Below are 19,995 nucleotides of genomic sequence, written 5' to 3'. Positions count from 1 at the left end.
ATATATATATATATATATATATATATATATATATATGTGTGTAAAAAAAAACCAACAACAACATGAAGACATCATATAAATATAGAAGTTCTCATTAATAGGCTAAGCTATTACCTTTTAATAGCTTTTAGTTTTGCAGTTTTTCACGAATAATAAGTAATTTTTGATTTTAACTAATTTTCATTTTTTTAAGTAATTTTTGAATATTTTCATAAGTAACATAATCATTTTGACGTCTACAGACCTGTTTCACCAACTTAACCATCTGATTGTCACTAAAATTGCACTCTGTGTTATTTGACATCATGCAAACGTTTGAATACTGATAGAGTAGTCGTGTCGTGATGTTTGCGATGCTAAAGATGAAACTTTTTTTCTTTTTACCTATTCTTCGGTCAAGTTGGTTTTTTCGACTTTTTTTTCTCAGTAATATTCGTATTCAGCTTTGTAGATATCTGCAAATACTGTAATTTTTGCTTCGTGCCTTCATGTTTCTTTTTTCTTACTTTTTTTTGTCAAGTATTCTTTGTTGCTTGTCAATTTTGGCTCATTTTTAAAAATTCTTTTTTTGGGAACTTGTAACTTCCGTTATTGTCTATCGAGCAAAAAGTGATAAGTCGAGTCAAAATGAAAATGTATGTAACATGTTGGCGGAGTATTTTCTAGAATGATGTCTGTTCTAGGATGAATCCGCTGAATCTGTTATACCTTTATTCTCTTGTATTTCCCTTTTTCAAATTTGTATTATAGGATGAACGAATTCAAAGCTAGTTTACCTGTTCAATGCTAGCAGTTGTTGATATAAGTCTTGAAAAGATTTCCACAAATTTCCAGTAATTTTCTTCTGCATTTCTCTGCTTTCCAATTGTACTGCATTTGTTTCGTATGTAAATAAAATTTAGCTTTTGAAAATTTATTGCACTTTGTCTATGATGATTTCTTTGTTCCAAGTATTACCAGTGATGGTGCTATGTCCTGATGGAATACGATGTTTTAAGTTATGTTTGTTATTTGTTTTAAGAGAAAATGAAGCGATAAGCGATCTCGGCATGGAATTGAACAATTTTTACTTTTTTAAAGGATTTATTATTAAAAGAGGGCTCTTTTTTTTACTGTTCGATTTAGCTAGATAGAGGATGTAAGGCCTAATCTAATAAGACCTGTCTTGAATAACTTTATATAGATCATCTTTCGAGAATTGAGATAAGTGGTTGTAAAGAAGTTCAGAGTTTTCCATAACAATAAAAATGTTCGCGTCCGATAATTCATACCTCTGTTCCTGATATGCGGGAGACAAACATGCTAGTTGCGTCTATCCGATCTATCCGTATATTCATGCTAAAAAGCAAACTTGCAACTTTGTTCCAAGTGTTCATGCAGGAAATGTTGAGTGCTGAAATATAGCCTGAAAAGACACCACATAATCTTTTAAATGTCACCTGGTGTTTACAGGTAGCAAACAAGTCGATATCATTATCAGTTAAGTGAATCAAATGGGACAGTGGTATGTATAATCATAAATGCAAGGGGGCATTCATTATAATATTTATCAGTTCTGATCTCGTGAATTTTCTGTGTGATTCTCCACACTTCCTTATCAATGATAAAGCAAGTTTCAGGTGGGGGAAAGACATTCATGTCATTCTGTCACGAAACATACTAAGCATGGACTGAACATGGGCTGTTACACATACGACAATCATTGAACGATCACAACATTATTGGAAATATAAATATCCGTGAGATGATTACCTATTAGAAAAGTATGAAAATCAAAAAGTTATTGAATACATTTCGTTTATTAAAAAAATCTTACAAACAACAACCATAGCTGCAAAGAATTGCTAGGAATGTTGAGTTGATCTCATTAATTCCACACTATTTCTTGCATCTTACGAATCCAGGATAAGCAAATTAACAAAAAATAAACAATGGAACATTTGAAAATGACGACCTTTGACCAATTTTGCAATAAATTTGAATTCATTCTTCCATTATTTTTATCACATCTTTGATAAGTGCTTCAGTTTCTTTTTCGACACATCTTATGAATGATAATGAATCAAAGTAACTCTTTTATTCTCCAACACTTTTCCCGTAGTCTGAACTCACAAATATGCTCAAATTCTACCAAACTCTGATTGTTTATGAATGAAATCATAAACAGCATTGTTTTGCAGAAGAAAAAATTTTGTAATGCGAAATCAATTCATTTTAGTATTTAAATAAAAATCGTATTTGTTCATTTTGAGGTGATGTAAAGAGATGTGTGCAAGACGTCCCAGTCAATTGTTTAATTTAAGTATTTTGGGAAAAATGTGTTTATTAAGAAGGGATCAGCTCATTCATTCGTTATTTATAACTTTCATCCGAAGAATATTCTTCCCGAGAGAAGTAGAAGATGAGGAGGAGAGGGACGGATGTCTCCATCCCTGGCGATGGTGGAAGAATGTCAATAAGTGATTGACTGATTGATCTTTGTGAATTTTGAATATGACACCATCGGATTTTATGCTTTATTTTTGTTGCATTTTTGAAAAAAATTGTTGAACACTAATGAATAATGGTATAAGAGATTCAAAGACGACACTACAACAAAAAGATTTAATTCAGTATTTTTAAATATTGAAGTAATTTATTAAATGATTTAATGGCTTCGGGAAATGCTCTTCTATCTTAACAAATGGACGCATGCAGTTCAATTCAGGCGCTATTGTTTCGTCTAGCCATTTGAAACATTCGCTTACTTTCAAGAAAAATAAAGACAGGTTCAGGGTCTCTTCTTTTTTTCTTTTTCACAACGTTTGGAAGAGGAATTCATAGCACTTATTATTGTTTTTGATCCTTCAAGTCATTTTTAATTCTAATGAGGAAGTTTGAAGACTTAAATGGGATTTTTTTTTCCTTAAATGGATTACAACGGACACATTCCTTTCCCTAAAGGCTATTTCAACGGCTAAAAGTTTGAAAGTTTGATAAGGTGGACAAAACGTTGATGAAGATGAATGTGGCATATTTTTAAATGCTGAAATAAAATAATAGCCCAAAGTAGTTATCATCACAGATTTTATAACCAAGTGGTTCCAATCCAGGAGTTTCAAGAGGCCAAAAATCAGTGAAGAGCAAAATGTCCCTACTACTTAAACTATTACTGACTTGAAATGAATGAATCAAATTTTCGATTATATAGAAATGGAAGGAGGAAGTGGGGATATGTATGATATTATTATGCCTATGGCAAATAATGACTCTCAATTGACTGCTTTGGCTGGCTTGCATTTAATCAATCTGAAATAGAATGTTCCCAGTGACAGTGAATGTAGGCCCATATCATGCCACCTCACCAATCCTTGTCTTATGGAAAGGCCTGATTTACGTCACTAATTTGCTATTGGTGATCCGACGAGCTAATTGAGATTGAAATTCTTCAGCTATATCCAAAAAATATATTTTACATTCTTTCAAGATCCACTTTTTTCAGTAAATTCTCGCCAGTCTCACAGCCAATGATTTGACGTGATTCACGTCTCGTGCACATTTGGCTCATCTCTTCCAACAAAGCAGAAAACAGAATTTTATTTGTTCGTTCTTTTCAACGTGATTAATCTACCACCCATTTTTCATCTTAGCAATCAGTCTCGCCGGAAAATGTTCACTTCAACATTTTTCATCTCTGAGGACAATGATACACCATTAGCAGCTAGGCTAACACCCCTACACAAAGACACACACACACAGACACACAGACACAGACACACACACGCACACACATACACACATACATACACATACACAAACAAACATTTAAAAGATAGGAATGGGATAGATGAGTGAGATCGACACTGCTGGTGCTATTAGTAATAGTGGAATGGTAGCGCTGTTGGTGGTGTTGTCGTTATTGGTGGTACCCTTATCCAGTTTAACTCTTCAAATGTCTTTACTCTGCCATTCCTTCTTGCAGTTACAGATGGATGCATATATATTTTTTCAATGAGAAACATGATAAAGTTAAACTTTTGAATTGTAACTTGATTTCCTTCCAGATGAATTCCTCTTAATGTCTGACATAAACTAGGAAAACAAAATGAACGTAAAATGAGAAATACCAAAATTAAAACTGAAATTTAATCAAAGTATATAATTTCTATAAGCAAGACAAGTAATTTTCTCGATAAAAGTCTTACTCAATGAAAATGTTGTGATTTAAACTTGACCCTCCATTCTGAGTAGTCAATTTGTATCGTTTATCATAGAAATTTCGTTATCCATGGGGAAATTTTTTAATAACATAAGTGACAGAGCAGACAATGTGTGTGTCACATTAGAAGAAGTTCCAAAAGGAAGAACTTTGGCTGCAAATTGTATTAGTATTGGTTGACATCATTGAATAATTACGTAAAGTTAAAATTTCAGTAATTGACTAGTCAGTTCTTGTTGTGTGTTGGAATTGAGCGAATACTTTAACGAAAAATATGTAATTTCTGCCGAGCAATACAAGTAACTTTTTGGATGATATTTATGAATTTTTTTCTTTTCTTGCAAATTTCATTTCTCAAATATTGTTTAAACTTCTTTGCAAATTTAAGACTCTCTTTTTCATATTTATTCTTTTTCACATACATTTTCATTACCATCAATATCATCGTTATTCTTACCTATTCATCTATAGAGCGATTTTTCAACTTAGTCGCATTGCAGGCATTTCAATTGCCATCAGATTGGAATTCGGGCCAACTTGAAAGAATGCAAATTTCAAATACTAAACTTTGCACAAATTTGAAATACGAAAATTTAAAAATTTTGAAAAATATGCAAAATGCTGATGGGATGAATGAAGGGCGTATGATGTTTGCATAGGAAACCAAATCATTTATAAAAATGGATGCTGATGAAGCTATGCAACAAACTTCGGAGAGAATGATTACATTCTCTTCTTCTGATAATATCACTCCTCCGAAAGGTTAATACTTTGCATGCAGTGCAAGCTTTCTTTATGCTTGCTATCTCGCATTTCTAAGGCAAAGAGTATTTAATAGCCAAGCTTTTTCTATCCATTTTCTTTTATACTTGTCACTTACTTTATCCCATTATATCATCCAAAAATATCGCTCTACCTTGTCTAATTTTTTTATCCCAACAGCTGGCCATTTTCGTTTTTCAATTTCGGCAGTCCTGAATTGGTGATCAAAGGAAGAATTGAAATGAGCAGACGTTATCTCTCATACATCCTGCTTCTGCTCCCACTCATTAATTCACACTATTTGATCAGATTGCTTAATTTACGTCACCCAATGCTTTTAACCAGCAGCAGCATTTCATGTTGTCATTTAACAGTTCATCATTTTCGGATTGGGAACAAAACAATTAGAAGAGGTAGAGCAGTATCATGAGTAGTATCATTCTATACTGTAGCATTTTGACAAGCAAGCTGTTATATACGCAGGAAGATAAAAAGGAATTAAGAAATCAACGAGAAGTGACGTTTTCTGCGCTTCTAATTCTGCTACACGAGCGAATATAGGCGGAATTTATCTTCTGTCTTTCCGTTTGTTCATATGTACGACAATCTGCTCATTACAGTACTACGGTAAATTCAGGAAATAGAATGGTATTACTCATTTTTATAGCAAATAACTAATCATTTATTTACAAATATATTATAGCCTTGCTTTTTTTTCTCCATTTGCTATGGCGAATTGTGATATGTTCTGCTCATTACAGTAATATCCCTGCACAAAACATCCAGATTTGATGAATCATATAGCACGATTCTCGTGAAACTGATAGACATTTAACACTATTTACGTGAAAGACTGGTTCTAGCTATATGATTATCGGAAGTTCAATTCCGGATACAAATCATAACTGTTCTCGATGTTTTGTTTGCTTTTCCAAAGAATGCGAAAAACAGAGAAAAAATTCTCCCTCATCCAATGCATACTTTTACAAAGAAAAAGCCTCAATTACCAGATTTTCTGAAACAACCGGACATCACCGTAGGATAGATATATCATTTCATTTTGCTCTCTTTCCCTGATATTTTCCGGTTTACGATAGTATCTTTGGAAGAAATTTCATCACGTTGATTGTAATGATAGTGAAACAGTTCCTCCTCCCTTCCCTTAAACTATTTTCTAGCAGGAATGACTGGTTGATGATACTTTTCAAATGTTTATCATCAGTCATACTAGTAGTAAAGAAAAGCAGCAAGTAGTCTAAGAATCGGTCACTATCAGGAATCAGATGATTATTTTCTGAGAAGAGTGTATACACGAAGAAGTATGAGTGTAATCAGTCATTCACAAGTGTCACATTGCATCGTATGTGTGTGTGTGTGTGCGTGTGCAAACGAGACTGAGGGAAGGAATGGGTCACTAGAGAATATTTGTTTCTCGTTGAAGTGAAGTGAACACTATTCGCTCTACTTCAGTGACACCATTTCAACAAAACTCACAATCACAATAATTATGCATATGTTTCGGAGGAAAGAGGGAAGGATCGATGGAGGTTTATCGAAAACGTGGCGACATACAACTCCCGCACTTCGTTTAACGCTGTCATTGATGCGATGAACATCACTAATGTCATCATTAGTGTGTATATATGTGTGTGTGCGTGTATGTGTGTGTGTGTGTGTGTGTGTGTGTATGTGTGTGTATGTATCTATGTGTGTATATGTGTATATGTGTGCGTGTGTGTGTGTTCGTGCGTGCATGCATGTGCATGCTTGTGGTTCATCTTGGGAAATGCTTTTTCATTTTGTTGTATTTTTTTAGACTAATTCTCGTTTTAGCAAGATTGTTTTGATTTGAGAACAACAAAATGTTAGTATCATTGTAGAATAGTTTAAAAAATACAGCAGAGAATAACTTCATTTGACAGGTAAGTTTTTCGCACAACATCAGTTTTGCAGTGGCGTAAAGTAAAAGATTGGACATGAGGCCTTTGATCATACGAGTCACTCAGGTTTAAAGGCCTTAAAGCCGGAAAGCTTCTTTTGAAAGTACTTATGATATCGCTTATTTCAGGATTGTTTCTTTAGTGCTATTAAAGTACGTGATTTATCACAGAAGTTAGACTTAATATTAGTCGTAGAATTATATTCGATTAAGAATTACTTATAATTGTGTGAAGTAATTAAGAGGATTGAGAATTCAGGTCTTCTTGGAGATAACAATCATGATAATGATAATAAACACGTTCATCAGGAAACAAAACTATTTTGAACGACTGGAGTACTTCCGATATTAGAAGTAATAATAAGTAAGCTGGTGATTCTAAATCAGGATGGTAATTAAATCGGATGAAATGATTTGAAAAGACTTTCGATCCCTTACAATTTACTTTCATGACTTATATAGCTTTTCTTCCACGCTGTTATCCAGAAATACCTCATCCGTAATTCATTTGCGTAATACAGACGCTATGCTTGCGCAATAGCGCTCCTACGAATGCCTTGGACTTCTATAGAATTTTGTAAATACAAAAATTATTGAAGTTGCTTAATTATCCTCATTTACAGTAATTTATCACGGTGGAGGGTTTTATAATCAATCAGCAGAAGCAACAGATTGGGAAACAAGCAAGTATCAAAGTAGCAGCAGCAGCACCTCAATGTATCATTCCTGTTGCTTCGTCTCTTCAAACCATTTCCGACAAAAGCATAAGCCAAGGTTTGTGTAAGTTATCGTTTCATCAATAATCTAATTTTATCCTGATAATCAATCAACTAGTGTCACTTCTTGGCATGTGGCTATTCTGGCGACGTAGTTCAAGTTGAGAAAAAAATAGCTTTGTTGCGTATTTTGATCGGAGTTATTATTAAATTTAATATTTTATTCTATTTTGAAAAAACTTTACTTTAATAGTTTGTGTCCAATTCTAAATTTCTGTTACAATTTTTGGCTGGCCGAAGATATTACTGTGAAGGAAAAAAATTAAGAAAGAAACTGTAATTAAAATTACAGTCAGGACGGTCTGATCTTTCCTTGACCTAATCAAATATTCTTTTTGTATTCGCTTTAAATTACGGGAGCTCAAAATTGTCTTCTTACGGATTTTGCCTCTAATAGATATCCAAAAGCTTTTTCTTGCTTTTTCTATCCGATATATTTGGCGATCAAAACGGGAAAAGTTAAAATTTAAAGAGAGAAGCTATTTGTTATGTCTTCTCGGCATTATTTCAAATGCAGGTCCCATGAAAACTTCATGATCCTTTTTTAACTTTTGACTTTGAACCTTGTTAAACACCCCAGAGAGTCTTCAAAAAGTTATAGAAGTACATGACGACATAGCAAAAGATGCTAGGAATGGTTTGTGAATCTTTCCGTCAGGCTAAATGAATTAGGATACAAGAGTTGCATCCCAGGACAGCGAGTTGTCGGCGGGCGAATTTTTCAAGAGGTTGGGCGAGTCATCTCAACGAGTTCATTTCTCTAAGAATGTAGGGGAGAGGATTCGAACTGTTCGCATTTAGGTAGTATTTTTGATGTTTTTGAAAGCTGCAAGTGCTGTATTGTTCGGATTTCTGGACAAATATAAGCCGGATACTTTTTCCGCTGTTCTCTTCCACATGATTAGCGACACGTAGCATTTATCATCGAATGTTAACGAGACAAGCATCGTATTTAACGTGAATACCATTTGCCAGTACATGACTTCTATAGACGGTAAGCGCAGTATTACTTTGGACGGTTTGTAGGTGGAGGGGTGGTTTCCCACTGTGCAGCGTTTTTTTATAATCATTTCAAAAACATTTACTATTTCATTCATTCGATGAAAGAATTCATATATAGCGAAGTGATACTTGTCGTATCTTTCATTCACGATTCTTTGTCACTGCATTATCTTCAACTCGTCCCGTTCACTTCCAGTTTTATCTTTTTCTTCGTACATTAAGCTTCTCCAATGTTTCATTCATCATCGAATATTATTTTCCGTGAGTAAAATCATCGTGGAAGTTGTTCTTGAACGTTAATATTGCGAGTCCATCGTACGGAACTCTGGGTAATAGAAGATTTAATTTTAGATGGAGCAGTATGTCTTGCTAAATTTAACTAACATAATTAAATTTTTTTCATAGATGCGACATATCTCTTCCTTATACCTTGTACTCGGAACTCATCATTATTTAATTGGTTGCTATGGAGCTTACGGAAAATCGGCAAATAAAATGCAACGGGGATGCTGATATTACTATGCTCAGGAAAGGTGGATTAAGATGAAGACAAAATTTGCAAGAGCGAATTTCTGAGAAATATGATCTTATGTTATCGTTCTGGAATTCCCTTTAATCGATGATTCAATTCTCCGTGAAAGCGTGTGGAACAGCGGATAGGGCAGTAGTTTTTCAAATATTATTGTGATAACTTTTGTGCAACAGTAGTCATCGGTCATTTCCAGCAACTGGGAATGGTGTTCTCGATGAGGAGGGATAAAGGATTCGGGAAATTCCTTGAAAATGTCCAAGTATAGGATAATTTTGGACATCCATTTACTCAATATCCTGGCTATTCAGTGTTTAAATTAAGTAAGATTAAGTACATTAGTAAGAATAATAAAATGTAACAGTGTAATATCAATATGATAGGAATAAAGCCGAACATTATTTAACCAATTTATCGATCTCAGTTGAATAGTAACCGTTGCGCTTTGGATTCCAGAATGTACTAGTTGACAGCTAGTTAATGTAGGTGCTTGACGACTGCCTTATTCAGATTGCCCCAAAACTGAGATTCATTTGAATAATTTCGTTAGTGAACGATGCTGATCACCTAATTGCATGGAGTTAGTTCCTATCAGACTCAGATTGATTTTGATGTCTGGTACCATTATTCTTGACAGTCACTATAACATCCTTTCTTTCGGATTAAAAAAATATATATAGCAGATGTGCACGAACGAAACTGAAATTTTCGACTATTACTTATGATATGGAATTTAGATAACGTGGTTATCAGTTTCCTATAACCGTAATGATGATGTTAATCGTAGAAGTTTGACATTTTGTTTGTTAAATTATATATGAACAAAAAATTTCCAATAAAATGGAAGGCTCAATTCTCTTCTACAGATTTAGCCATATAACTTTATGCAGTAGTAGTGTTATGAGTCACTCCTGATAATATCGCGTAGCCATCATTATGGATCAATATTCTCGTAGTTTTTCTTCTTACTCCAAAACTTTCATTATCCATTCTAGACATTGCTGGAATTTAGAATAGAACTTCTTTACCTCTCTATATATTGATAAAGATATCAAATATATTCTAAAAGTTCGTAAATTCTAAACGGAAAATTGCAGATCGTGCGGATGAATTGCTGGATAGTAGTTCCAATCGATTGAATGACATCCGACTTGTGAAAAAACTAGGCAGTTATTCTTTCCTTGAACAGATATCCTCTACCAAAAGCAGGTGCGCGTTCATTTTTTTTAATACGAAGTTTATTCTTTATTTTTTTCAAGCGAAAATCCATGAAGCGATTGTACGGAAATAGATTATATTGCTCTAAAAGCACTCTTTTTTTCTTTTTTTTTCTGAAAGATTTAGAAGATTAAAACATGAGGCAAAGCGGAGTTAACTGTATTCATCGCAAGCTTTGTTTTTATATGGGTTGTCAAAAATGGGGATAACATATGCTGCTTCAATAATTCTGCCCGATTATAAAAGAAAAATGTTAGCAGCGTGACAGTATTTGTTGAACAAAACCAACGGAACTTAAAATGAATAATGAAAACAGATGTACATTTTAAGCGAGGTTTGAACTTATACATTAACTTTCGAATTTGAGTATTTGTTGGAAATAGCATTTTTGCACGAAATTTAAAAACTAACATCACTGCCTTTTCTAGAGTATCATGAATTTCTATATTATTTTTTGTATTACTTTAATTTCTGCATTATTCTTTTAAAAAATTTCGTGTCCATTTATTTATAAAATAGCTAGTTTATTCATTTTCATTCCTCCTATACTATAAGGTTAGGTTTCTTTCCGAAAGTGGGATTTTTAACTGCTGAAATTTTATCAATTTGAAGCAATAAACAGTCACAGCCCCACCCACTCTCAGCGTCTTACGATGAAAGTAAAAGCCTTTAATTATTTTAACTGATTACGAACCCGAAAGCACATGCACGGTCCAACACAAGAGCGCAGTTGGTTATAATACGATGTAAACAAATCAAAATAAACAATCCAAAATGTCTGCATAGTGATCACCCGACACCTTTCTTCTATTGTTTGTTGCATCATATTTTTTGCACTCTTCGTTTCTCTATTTTACGGTATTTTATTGTCTTCATCTCCATTTTATACCTTACGAAAATCTCTTTTAGATTCACATCTTTAAACGAACTGAAATATCTGAATTTTTTGGAAAAGTACGTGTTTTCATAGTATTTTATTGAATTTCTCACTTCTGAATCCTTGTTTTCCGTTATTCCTGTTCATTATCCTTCCTAAGCGCATCATTTAATATTCAGTTGTTTTCAATGAAAATATAATATCAACAAAAGACTGACTGAATCCTTGGTCCTTAAAGGCATTCGCTTATTTGTACGAGGTTCCTTAGGTGACAAACGTTTTTTCGTTTCAATTTTTCATCTGTCTTTAACTTTAGAAGTTCTCTTTCCTAATACTGCAATGTATGGGATTATATTTAGGGTAAATGAATTTCAGAGATTTCTTTTCCTTTCAGGAATATTTTTTCATCGCGTGTTAATTGCAGCCTAAATTTAAAAAAAAAAGGAAGTAATTTCTGTTTAGAATGCACTGAAGTATTTAACACATCAAAATCATTTTTTTAAATCTTGGATAATTTAAGAATCGTAAATGAAAATTGTCAAAGGGCTGAAAATATTTTTTGAAATTCTCATCCATTGAGAAGCACGAGAAAGACATGCTTAATTGGCCTTCATTGCTCGATAAGAACCATAGAATGAGAGCATTCAAATGCTCAAAAAATTTCAAAATTAAACACCGTATTTTCAAGATATAGTCCGGGTAGTGCGTTACCCATAGAATAGGTACGAGAAGAGTCCTTTTTTATTTCGTGAGTTCAGCTTGTAGTTTCGTTATGATTATTGTTTGTTTTGGTATCCAAATGTTTCATTTGGAATTTAAATTCGAAACTCAAACTTTCATCATCATGTTTTCCTTTTTTTTCACTGAAATGGAAAAATGCTTGTCCTTATGTACCCAAATCTTCCATTATACAGATTCGTGTATTCTGAGTCGTCAATACATTTGCACTGTTGTGTGTGCATTCTGAAGTACTAATTCCTTTTTTCTGTACTCAGAACGATGATGTTAGTGGAGTCACATCTAAAAGCGTAACAAATTTTTCGTGCCAAAGACTATTTGTTTATCTATTATCTTGCTATATCAGAAACAGCAAGACCTGATTCTCAGATAGACAAGATATGGAAGTGATTTTCTGAATAAAGATAACTATTGTTGGTTTTACATTACTTTGTTTTTAATTTTGTGATTATTTCATGGTAGTATATTGTTAATTTTATAAATTCTATGATTAATATTACTCAACCTGAGCGCAGCAAAGCACAATGAATGCGACAAATTTACCCCGTGATTATTTAAAAACAGAAATTTCTGCTAAATTTTAGGAAAGTGATCGATTGTATTATAGAGGAAATCGCACTGAAATGTAATGAAATTCATCATCATTTTGCTATTACTTCCACTGGCTCTCGTTCCTTCAGTCAACTTCAGATATATATTTTCGCTCTTTTCGGATTTTCATAAATTTTCTATCTTAATCCTTTTTTGAATTGGATTTAAATCCATTTAATTTCCCTTTTTCCTTCCTCAAACTTGACCAGTCCATAATTTCTTTCAGTCTGTGTTGCGAATAAGATAACCTCTGGAAAGTCTTCTACCATCTCTTACTCAATTTTTTTACTTCCCCCACTTCCCTCTTTTTCCTTTTCCATATCTTTATTCTAATTCCGTAATTTTTCCATTATTGTTCTCCCCTAACAAAGAATATCTTCTTACATTGCAAACTGTTTTCGAAAATCCTGCTGTTTTCATTGCTGTGAGGCTGGCCAATCGACAACTAAGTATGTAAATTGATGGCCTAAAATGCTGTTTTATTTGGTTTTGTTTTCGGAAAATTTTTTCAACTCCTAAATATGACGTTAAATTTGGTGTGTCAATGGTCGAATACAATGTATGTTCCGGAAAGTGACTTTCGTTACCTTTAATTATCTTTTGCGATATTCATGCTCCGGAAAGTAACTTTTGTTGGCATACGGAGTCCTGGTTGCAATTAATTCACTGGGTATTATCCAGTCAGTCCTGCTATAACCCAAATATAAATTACTTATTTTTGTTTATTAAATCACTAATTGCAGCTGTGAAGCACATGAACAGAAAGGTCATTCCTTTTGTGTGATTTAATAAGGGTTTTAATTATTCTCACATATCAGTTCGTCACCACATGTTTTTGCTGCGTCTCACCATATCCTCTAGATTTCAATGGTAAATTCTTTCCATTCTGGAACGAAGATTACTCAATGAGGAATCATTAGAGCATAAGAATTTACATTAAATCAATTGAGTGTCGGAGAGGGAGCTCTGTGCGGCACTGCATTCATTTCATCGTGCAAATGAATTCCCATCAAATTGCCTCAATGAAACGATGAAGGAAGGGTGATAGGAATTTTGTTTCTATGCATCCAATTTCTATTCTCGTTCCCTTGCATTTCGATTAGTTTTTCTCGTATTTTCAGCACAAAGTTTCCAAAGCTGGGTAATTAATATTACTTTCTGTTGAAAGATTTTGAATATGTATTCAGCCTTTTTTTAGATTATTCTCACAGCATATCTGCTTTCATCTTTATATTTTTACCCTTTTCCTTTTTCTCATCCGTTCTTGTTTGTCAAACTTTTCGTTTCGGGAATTTTCATTTGTGAAAAAGCATAACTGCTGTAGCAATACTCGAAGTTTTTGTTAGGATAACGGTACTTTTGTGGTAAAAAGAATATCGACATTCACAATATCAAAATATATGGCAGGAAAACATTAAGATGAGTAGAAAAAGAAGGTTGAGAAGTGTTTCTGGTTCCGTTCTTTTGATAGATTGATTCGTAAACTTCAGGTGGATGGTCTACAGATAGTCGTATTTCACTGGACAAGTCAGTTTCTAGTGAACCATAGTCATCTTGAAGTCTTAAAAGACTTATAATTGGTCAAACTATAAGGAGTGATAATAGTGGATGATAAGCCAACGTTGGCACCGGGATTTCGTCGTCCTAGACCGATAGTACCAATTTCTGCAAGGTAGCGCATGGAAAGGTTAACGATCAATATAACATTACAGAGCCTGGGAAAATTATTGGATGGGTGTTTTAGTCCTCATACGCGTATATCTACTGTTGTCTGTCTATACTCAGTAATGCTCATTCATTTTTCCTATTCTGCCTTCGTGCCTCGCATCCACCCTCTGTGTTGGAGATTGTTGATGTGCATTATCTGAGACTGAAAGCTTTGGTTAGATCTCATTTTGCTTATAATTAAATTTTGTTCGGTGTTTATGACTCTCATTTTCATTCGCTCTATAAAAGAAACTGCCTTAAAGAATGTGACACCTGTGTAAGTCATTAGCGTATCTGCCAACAATCATCCTAATGATTCGTTACATCCTGCCAAGACTGGAATCTCAGATCAGAAACCTGAGTTATAAAAATCATTTTATATATAGTCGTAGGAAGTTTACTGTAATAATTTCGATTGAAAAGAAGGTTGTTCGTAAAATGAAACTAATTTGCAGAGTAGATTTTTCCAATTTGAATATTCAATTGTTTGGAAACAGATCTGCAGAAAAAAGAAAACAAAAGCGAGAGCATAGGTATCATGCATAGCTATTCATTGTTGTGAACAATTGCAATTTATACTGGAACAAATGACCTAAATTATCAGCTACTTAGAAGTAACATTCTGCAAACTTCATTTTTGAATCCTTTGTTACTTTGTTGAGTTTTGATTTCTGCTCTTATTTGCATTAAAAAATCACATATTAGTGCCTCTCATTCATAACATTTTTTTCATTCCTTGTTCCTTCGTTTCTTTTTCTTTTCTAAAATTTTATTTAGTTTTATCTAGAACTCTATTTCCGTTTCATGTTGTGTTATCCTCGATTGCAAGTTTTAGCTTGTTTCATGTTTTATTGTCTGATTTACTGCTTTAGCTACAGTTAATCCTCCTAATGTCCAAAATGTTCTGACTTTTGACATCTCATACTGATAAGTGTTAAAAATTAAATGCGGTAGATAAATGGTCATAGTGGCATTTAACTCAACATAATCGGTTAAGAAAAGTGAAACTGACTAACCTGGCGGCGTAAATCATTTGAATGAATTTTGGTCCTCCATTTAGCTTTATAGATAGGGAAGTTCATACCAGTACTGCATTTTTTGTTATATGGAGTTCATTGTATTTGTTGTACAAATTTTCATCTGATTTTGTGTTTTTCCATTTGTTCACTCGTTGAATGAATTTCCTCTGAAGACTGAATATTTAATGTTAAATTAAATCCTGAATTTTATCCTTGTGAATTGATTTCTTGCTGAGGTAACATATATTCTAAACCAAGTTCCGTTCCGAAATCACTTTTATATACTCCCAGGACTGCGCGATTTCATATCAAACACAATTGTAATTTTGCTTTTTTGCTTTTTTGAAACTGATTCATAATGGTTATAAATTTACAATTAATTTACATAGCAACATCAAATTCTAAGTTTCAACCATTGGTCAGTTTTTGCCTACAGTTTCTCCTGAAATACTTTTTCCTCGTTTTCCACATCAAGTTGTATGTACTGGTCACAGAATTATTCAATCACTGCAGCTCTAATCATAAGCCTGCCGAACACGCATGTTCGAGATGTTTCCCACCATTGTTATCTATTTCAGATGCATTGTATTAAATCTTTCTTACTGTTTTCATTTCAAAATATTTTGTTGCCAGGATAGAAAAAAATACATGAAAATAGCGGGTAATAAATATCAAAATGATACATCTCTGAGAAGTGCATGATGAAATGATGGCATTCATCCTTTTTTCAGCTGATGACAAAAATTTGTTGTGAATTTTTCGATTGAACGAAACAAGATTTTTTTTAAAGCAAGTGGGCAATTTTTGACACGAAATGACAGTTCATATTTTGTGCCGTTTTTCCCAAAAGCCTTCATAAATGGAACTTGTTACTTTTGGAAGGAACTTTTACTCTTATTAATAGCATTTTTTTGATTTCTAGACACTTTTCATCTTTTTAGTATTTTAATCGAGTGAGAAAAGAAATTCATCTTTTTAACTGATTTGGGATAGATATTCGCCTGCACCTGAACTGAAACTCCAGGGACTTTTAAGCCAAGACGTAGAATTTGGCTTCAAAACTGTTTTAACTTGTTTTCAATCACGCTTACGCTTCTTTTTCAAGATGTCTTAAAGGATTTTACTGGTACATAGCGCTGTTTCGTTCTCATCTCGAAAGAAATTTTTCACATTTTCTCAAGTATTAGCTCGTAAATGTGTTATAAACATTAGGATTGTTAATAATAGCTTTTTATACAGCAGTGATTACGATTGGAATGTATGTATTATTAGTAGTGCTTTACGATATATTATTAGTAATGCTAGACATGGTGGTGCACTCATTCTTCGCAGCACTTAATCTCTTTATTGTTATGGTGATTTCTCTTTCTTAAAACACTTTTTTTTTGAGGTGCAGGAGTAAGCATTCAGAATTAAAATATTTTAAAGAAATGTTGCAGTATGCGCAGATATCTGTGAATAAATGCGTATGGGTGAATGCGAGATTTTGCCTGGGCGAGGACTTCGTTTTCATTATATAAAGGATTCGTTATGTCATCCTAATGTATGGTCGTACCATTTCCCCCTCAACGCCATCCAACTATTAAATCCTACTTTTAGTATATTATAACTGCATAGCATTGAGCGCTGAATATGTACCACTTTTAAAAACATTTTTCTTTTTTTTTTTTGTAAAGGGTGACTTCTCTTGATTATACGATGTCACAGGAATATCTTTCCGCCATAATGAGGTGAAGTGGAAAGTACTTTGCTGAGTAAATTTATGTATCTTTTAACTTGACGTGAGGTGAAGGAATACTCTTGAAGAAAAGGCAATTCATTTGGTATATAATGGTTGTGCAAGCATTTCGCGAGAGCATCAATGATGGCATTGAACTGTGTACAGATGAGTAAGCAGTTAGAAAACGGGAGAGAGAAAGCCCTTGGGGCAAACGATGCTTTCATTTTTCCAGGAATATTCTTTTTTTTTTTTCAGCCCTCATCATCATTTTTATTCTTTGAGAGTAGTTTCGTCTTATTCTCATTTTTTCGTAAAAGTTATTTCGTTCTCTTTTTTTTCCCAAAATAGAAGTTCCTTGATTCCGTCCATTCTCAATTTTGAGGGCAATTATCAGCTATCCTTCTCATTTTTTCATGTTTGTCGCTTTATCCCAATTTTTCTGCATTGTTCATTACCTAACACAGTTTTGAATTTATATCATCATAAAAGACATATCGACGATATCATCCCTCGTTTAATGAACCTGTTGTATGCATTCTAGTTCTCTAAAAAATTTCCTATTAATCTTGCTCACAGAAAAGACATTTGGCAAAGGAGTTCTGAAGAAATTATTGGGACAACATTTCATGCAGAGTATAAGTGTTTAAAATTTTCTGAACGTAAAACATATGAACGTTATAATTATTTATTTGAAGTCCATCGTGTTTTATATATCAGGTTGTCATTAGGATTATGCTTTTATGGGGACGAAATATAGCCCCAAAAAGGCCGATGAATGTATTGTCAGTTATTAGTCAGTCGTTTTAAATTTATTCGTTACTCAAGCTTCATCTTCATAATCTTTCGAAATTTTCTAAAGGAAAGTTGCTCTGTTTCTTCTGTTCGTACCATCATGCCTTCTGTTACAGCAAAAGTTAGCACAAGTAAATCAGAATATAAATGCCGGAACTTTTTCTAGAAAGTTTTAACTTTGATGTACTGTGAAGCGATGACAGACAGTTATCGGAAGATTGTCAATGTCCTAAATTCTGCCTACGCTCTCCCTGTGCCTCATTTTGTTTATTACGCTTTTCTGAAATGAAGTTAGTCTTAATCTCGTTTTCATTAAATTTGTACCGGAGTTATCTAAGTTGCTGAATTTAGGTATAAGAAAATTCCCAAGAGTATGGATAAAGTCTACGGCAGTTTCGAATCTAAAAGCAGTCTGCTAATGTAAAACTTCTGGAAAAAAAACTCATCTTTTACAAAAACTGAGAAATGCAGGGTGTCAGACAAGGGTAGAATATCTGGCAGGAATAGGAAATAGTTTTTTAATTGAAAAAATTTTGAAGTTCTTTTTAACAAATTGACGGGGAAAATTCCGCTCTCGAGAACGAGTGGGAAAGTCACATTTTTAATTAGCATTTATGATTATTTTTTGCCTCAATTCTAGATATATCTCCTTAGTATCAATTAGTTGAAGAGAAATTATAAATTAGATTGTTCTTGTCTGATTAGTAGTTGTTATGGCGAAATCGATGTTATTGTGGACGAGACATTAGTTAGCCTTATAATTTTTTTTCCATAGCATCCTATCTATAATAACTTGGAATATGAGAGATATATTTCGTTATTAAGGTCAAGGATGCGCTGCTTAAGTGTTCTGTCGGTCGTCTTTATCGCTAACTATCAGGTTATTTCGACAGGCCCGTCTTGCGATGCTTTGTTTTTTCTTAGATAAATGGTGAAATTCCTATTTCAGAATAGATCTCCTTGAGAAGAAAATTTCAAAGGGTTTTAGGATCAGAAGGTTTTATATGTATCGATTATAGGATAGATCAGTTCATCTTTTATTACTTTGATTATTTAATTGCGTTCAGTTACAGCTAATTTAAATGCAAGAAAAGCAATTTCCACGATAATTCTACAAATGCAGAGTGGTGCGATCCTCCAATATCCTCTTCATTCTTTTTTCTATTTTTTCATTTCTTAAATAATGCCTGATTTCATCATTTCTTTTTTTGTTTGCGGTTTTTAGAAAACATATCGTAATTCAATGACGATATTCGTTCGTATGTATGATTGAGGCCAATATACGTGCATGACCTCGTTGCTGTATTTGTGAAGTCTTTATTAATTTTTTTTGAACAGTGCCGTAGTGTTTTCTGTCGTGTAGAATTTCACAGATTTCTGAGGAATATTGCTTTTTTATTATACAAAACAGGTCTAAAACTGCTTAGATGCATGCCATAATAGAAAAATGTAGTTTCGAAAACTAATTTCAAATAATTTTTGAAAGCAGTTAAAGGGCAAACGATGAATCCTCGTATTTACTATCTAAGCGTGCTGGAGCTTGTTTTTGCTTGTTCTAACATTTTTTTTAATTCTCAGAGCTTTTTTTTCTCCCTCAGTTTCAAAATCTTGTAATTTGACTTTGCGACTATTTTAGGAAACAGTTTTCGTTTGAAAATGCTCTTTTCATTTTGAGATTTGGATAACAGATTTCCTTCAGTTGAAATCAACTTGTTTCCTAAAATCAAAAAAATCAACTTGTAACATCTAAATGTTCTGGTAGCAAAAATTTTGTAGCATGCAGAGCTGTTTTAATTTTAAGATGATGCCCCATTCGCAATTCATATCTATTCAACAGCATAAATGGTGCATATGGATGCATTGATTAATACATTTTAATTATTCTTTTGTATGTTTTACGTAAAAGGGAACTTTTTCTGGCAAAAAGCACATTTCGCAAAATTTCATTACGATAAGTGTGCGTCTATATATATATATATATATATGTATATATATGCACATGTTTTCCAGCGGAGGAGCATTTGACTACCATCAAATGCATTGTAATTTTTTTATATGGAAACAAAGTGGGGCGAAGAATAGAACGCTGCGATGCCCTTCTCGAAAATTTTGTTTTTGGTACTGCTG

General features: G+C 33.3%; 2 protein-coding genes across 2 annotated transcripts; one reads left to right on the top strand and one right to left on the bottom strand.

The window, feature by feature from the left end:
* Window positions 1-4,878: 4,878 nt before the first annotated feature.
* LOAG_05618 (hypothetical protein) lies at window positions 4,879-8,590 on the top strand (the record flags this gene model as incomplete). The annotated part of the gene is made up of 4 exons (XM_003141155.1): window positions 4,879-4,960; window positions 7,523-7,673; window positions 8,334-8,403; window positions 8,477-8,590. 4 exons carry the CDS (start codon window positions 4,879-4,881, stop codon window positions 8,588-8,590), a joined length of 417 nt encoding a protein of 138 aa, XP_003141203.1.
* Window positions 8,591-10,368: 1,778 nt separating this feature from the next.
* On the bottom strand, window positions 10,369-11,247 carry LOAG_05617 (hypothetical protein; the record flags this gene model as incomplete). The annotated part of the gene is made up of 3 exons (XM_003141154.1): window positions 10,369-10,506; window positions 10,562-10,717; window positions 11,119-11,247. 3 exons carry the CDS (start codon window positions 11,245-11,247, stop codon window positions 10,369-10,371), a joined length of 423 nt encoding a protein of 140 aa, XP_003141202.1.
* Window positions 11,248-19,995: the final 8,748 nt, after the last annotated feature.

This window comes from Loa loa (assembly GCF_000183805.2).
Source record: "Loa loa unplaced genomic scaffold supercont3.29, whole genome shotgun sequence".
Classification (NCBI taxonomy): Eukaryota; Metazoa; Nematoda; class Chromadorea; order Rhabditida; family Onchocercidae; genus Loa; species Loa loa.
The sequence above is the reverse complement of the archived record's forward strand: the minus strand, read 5'-3'. Positions and strand labels throughout refer to the sequence as shown.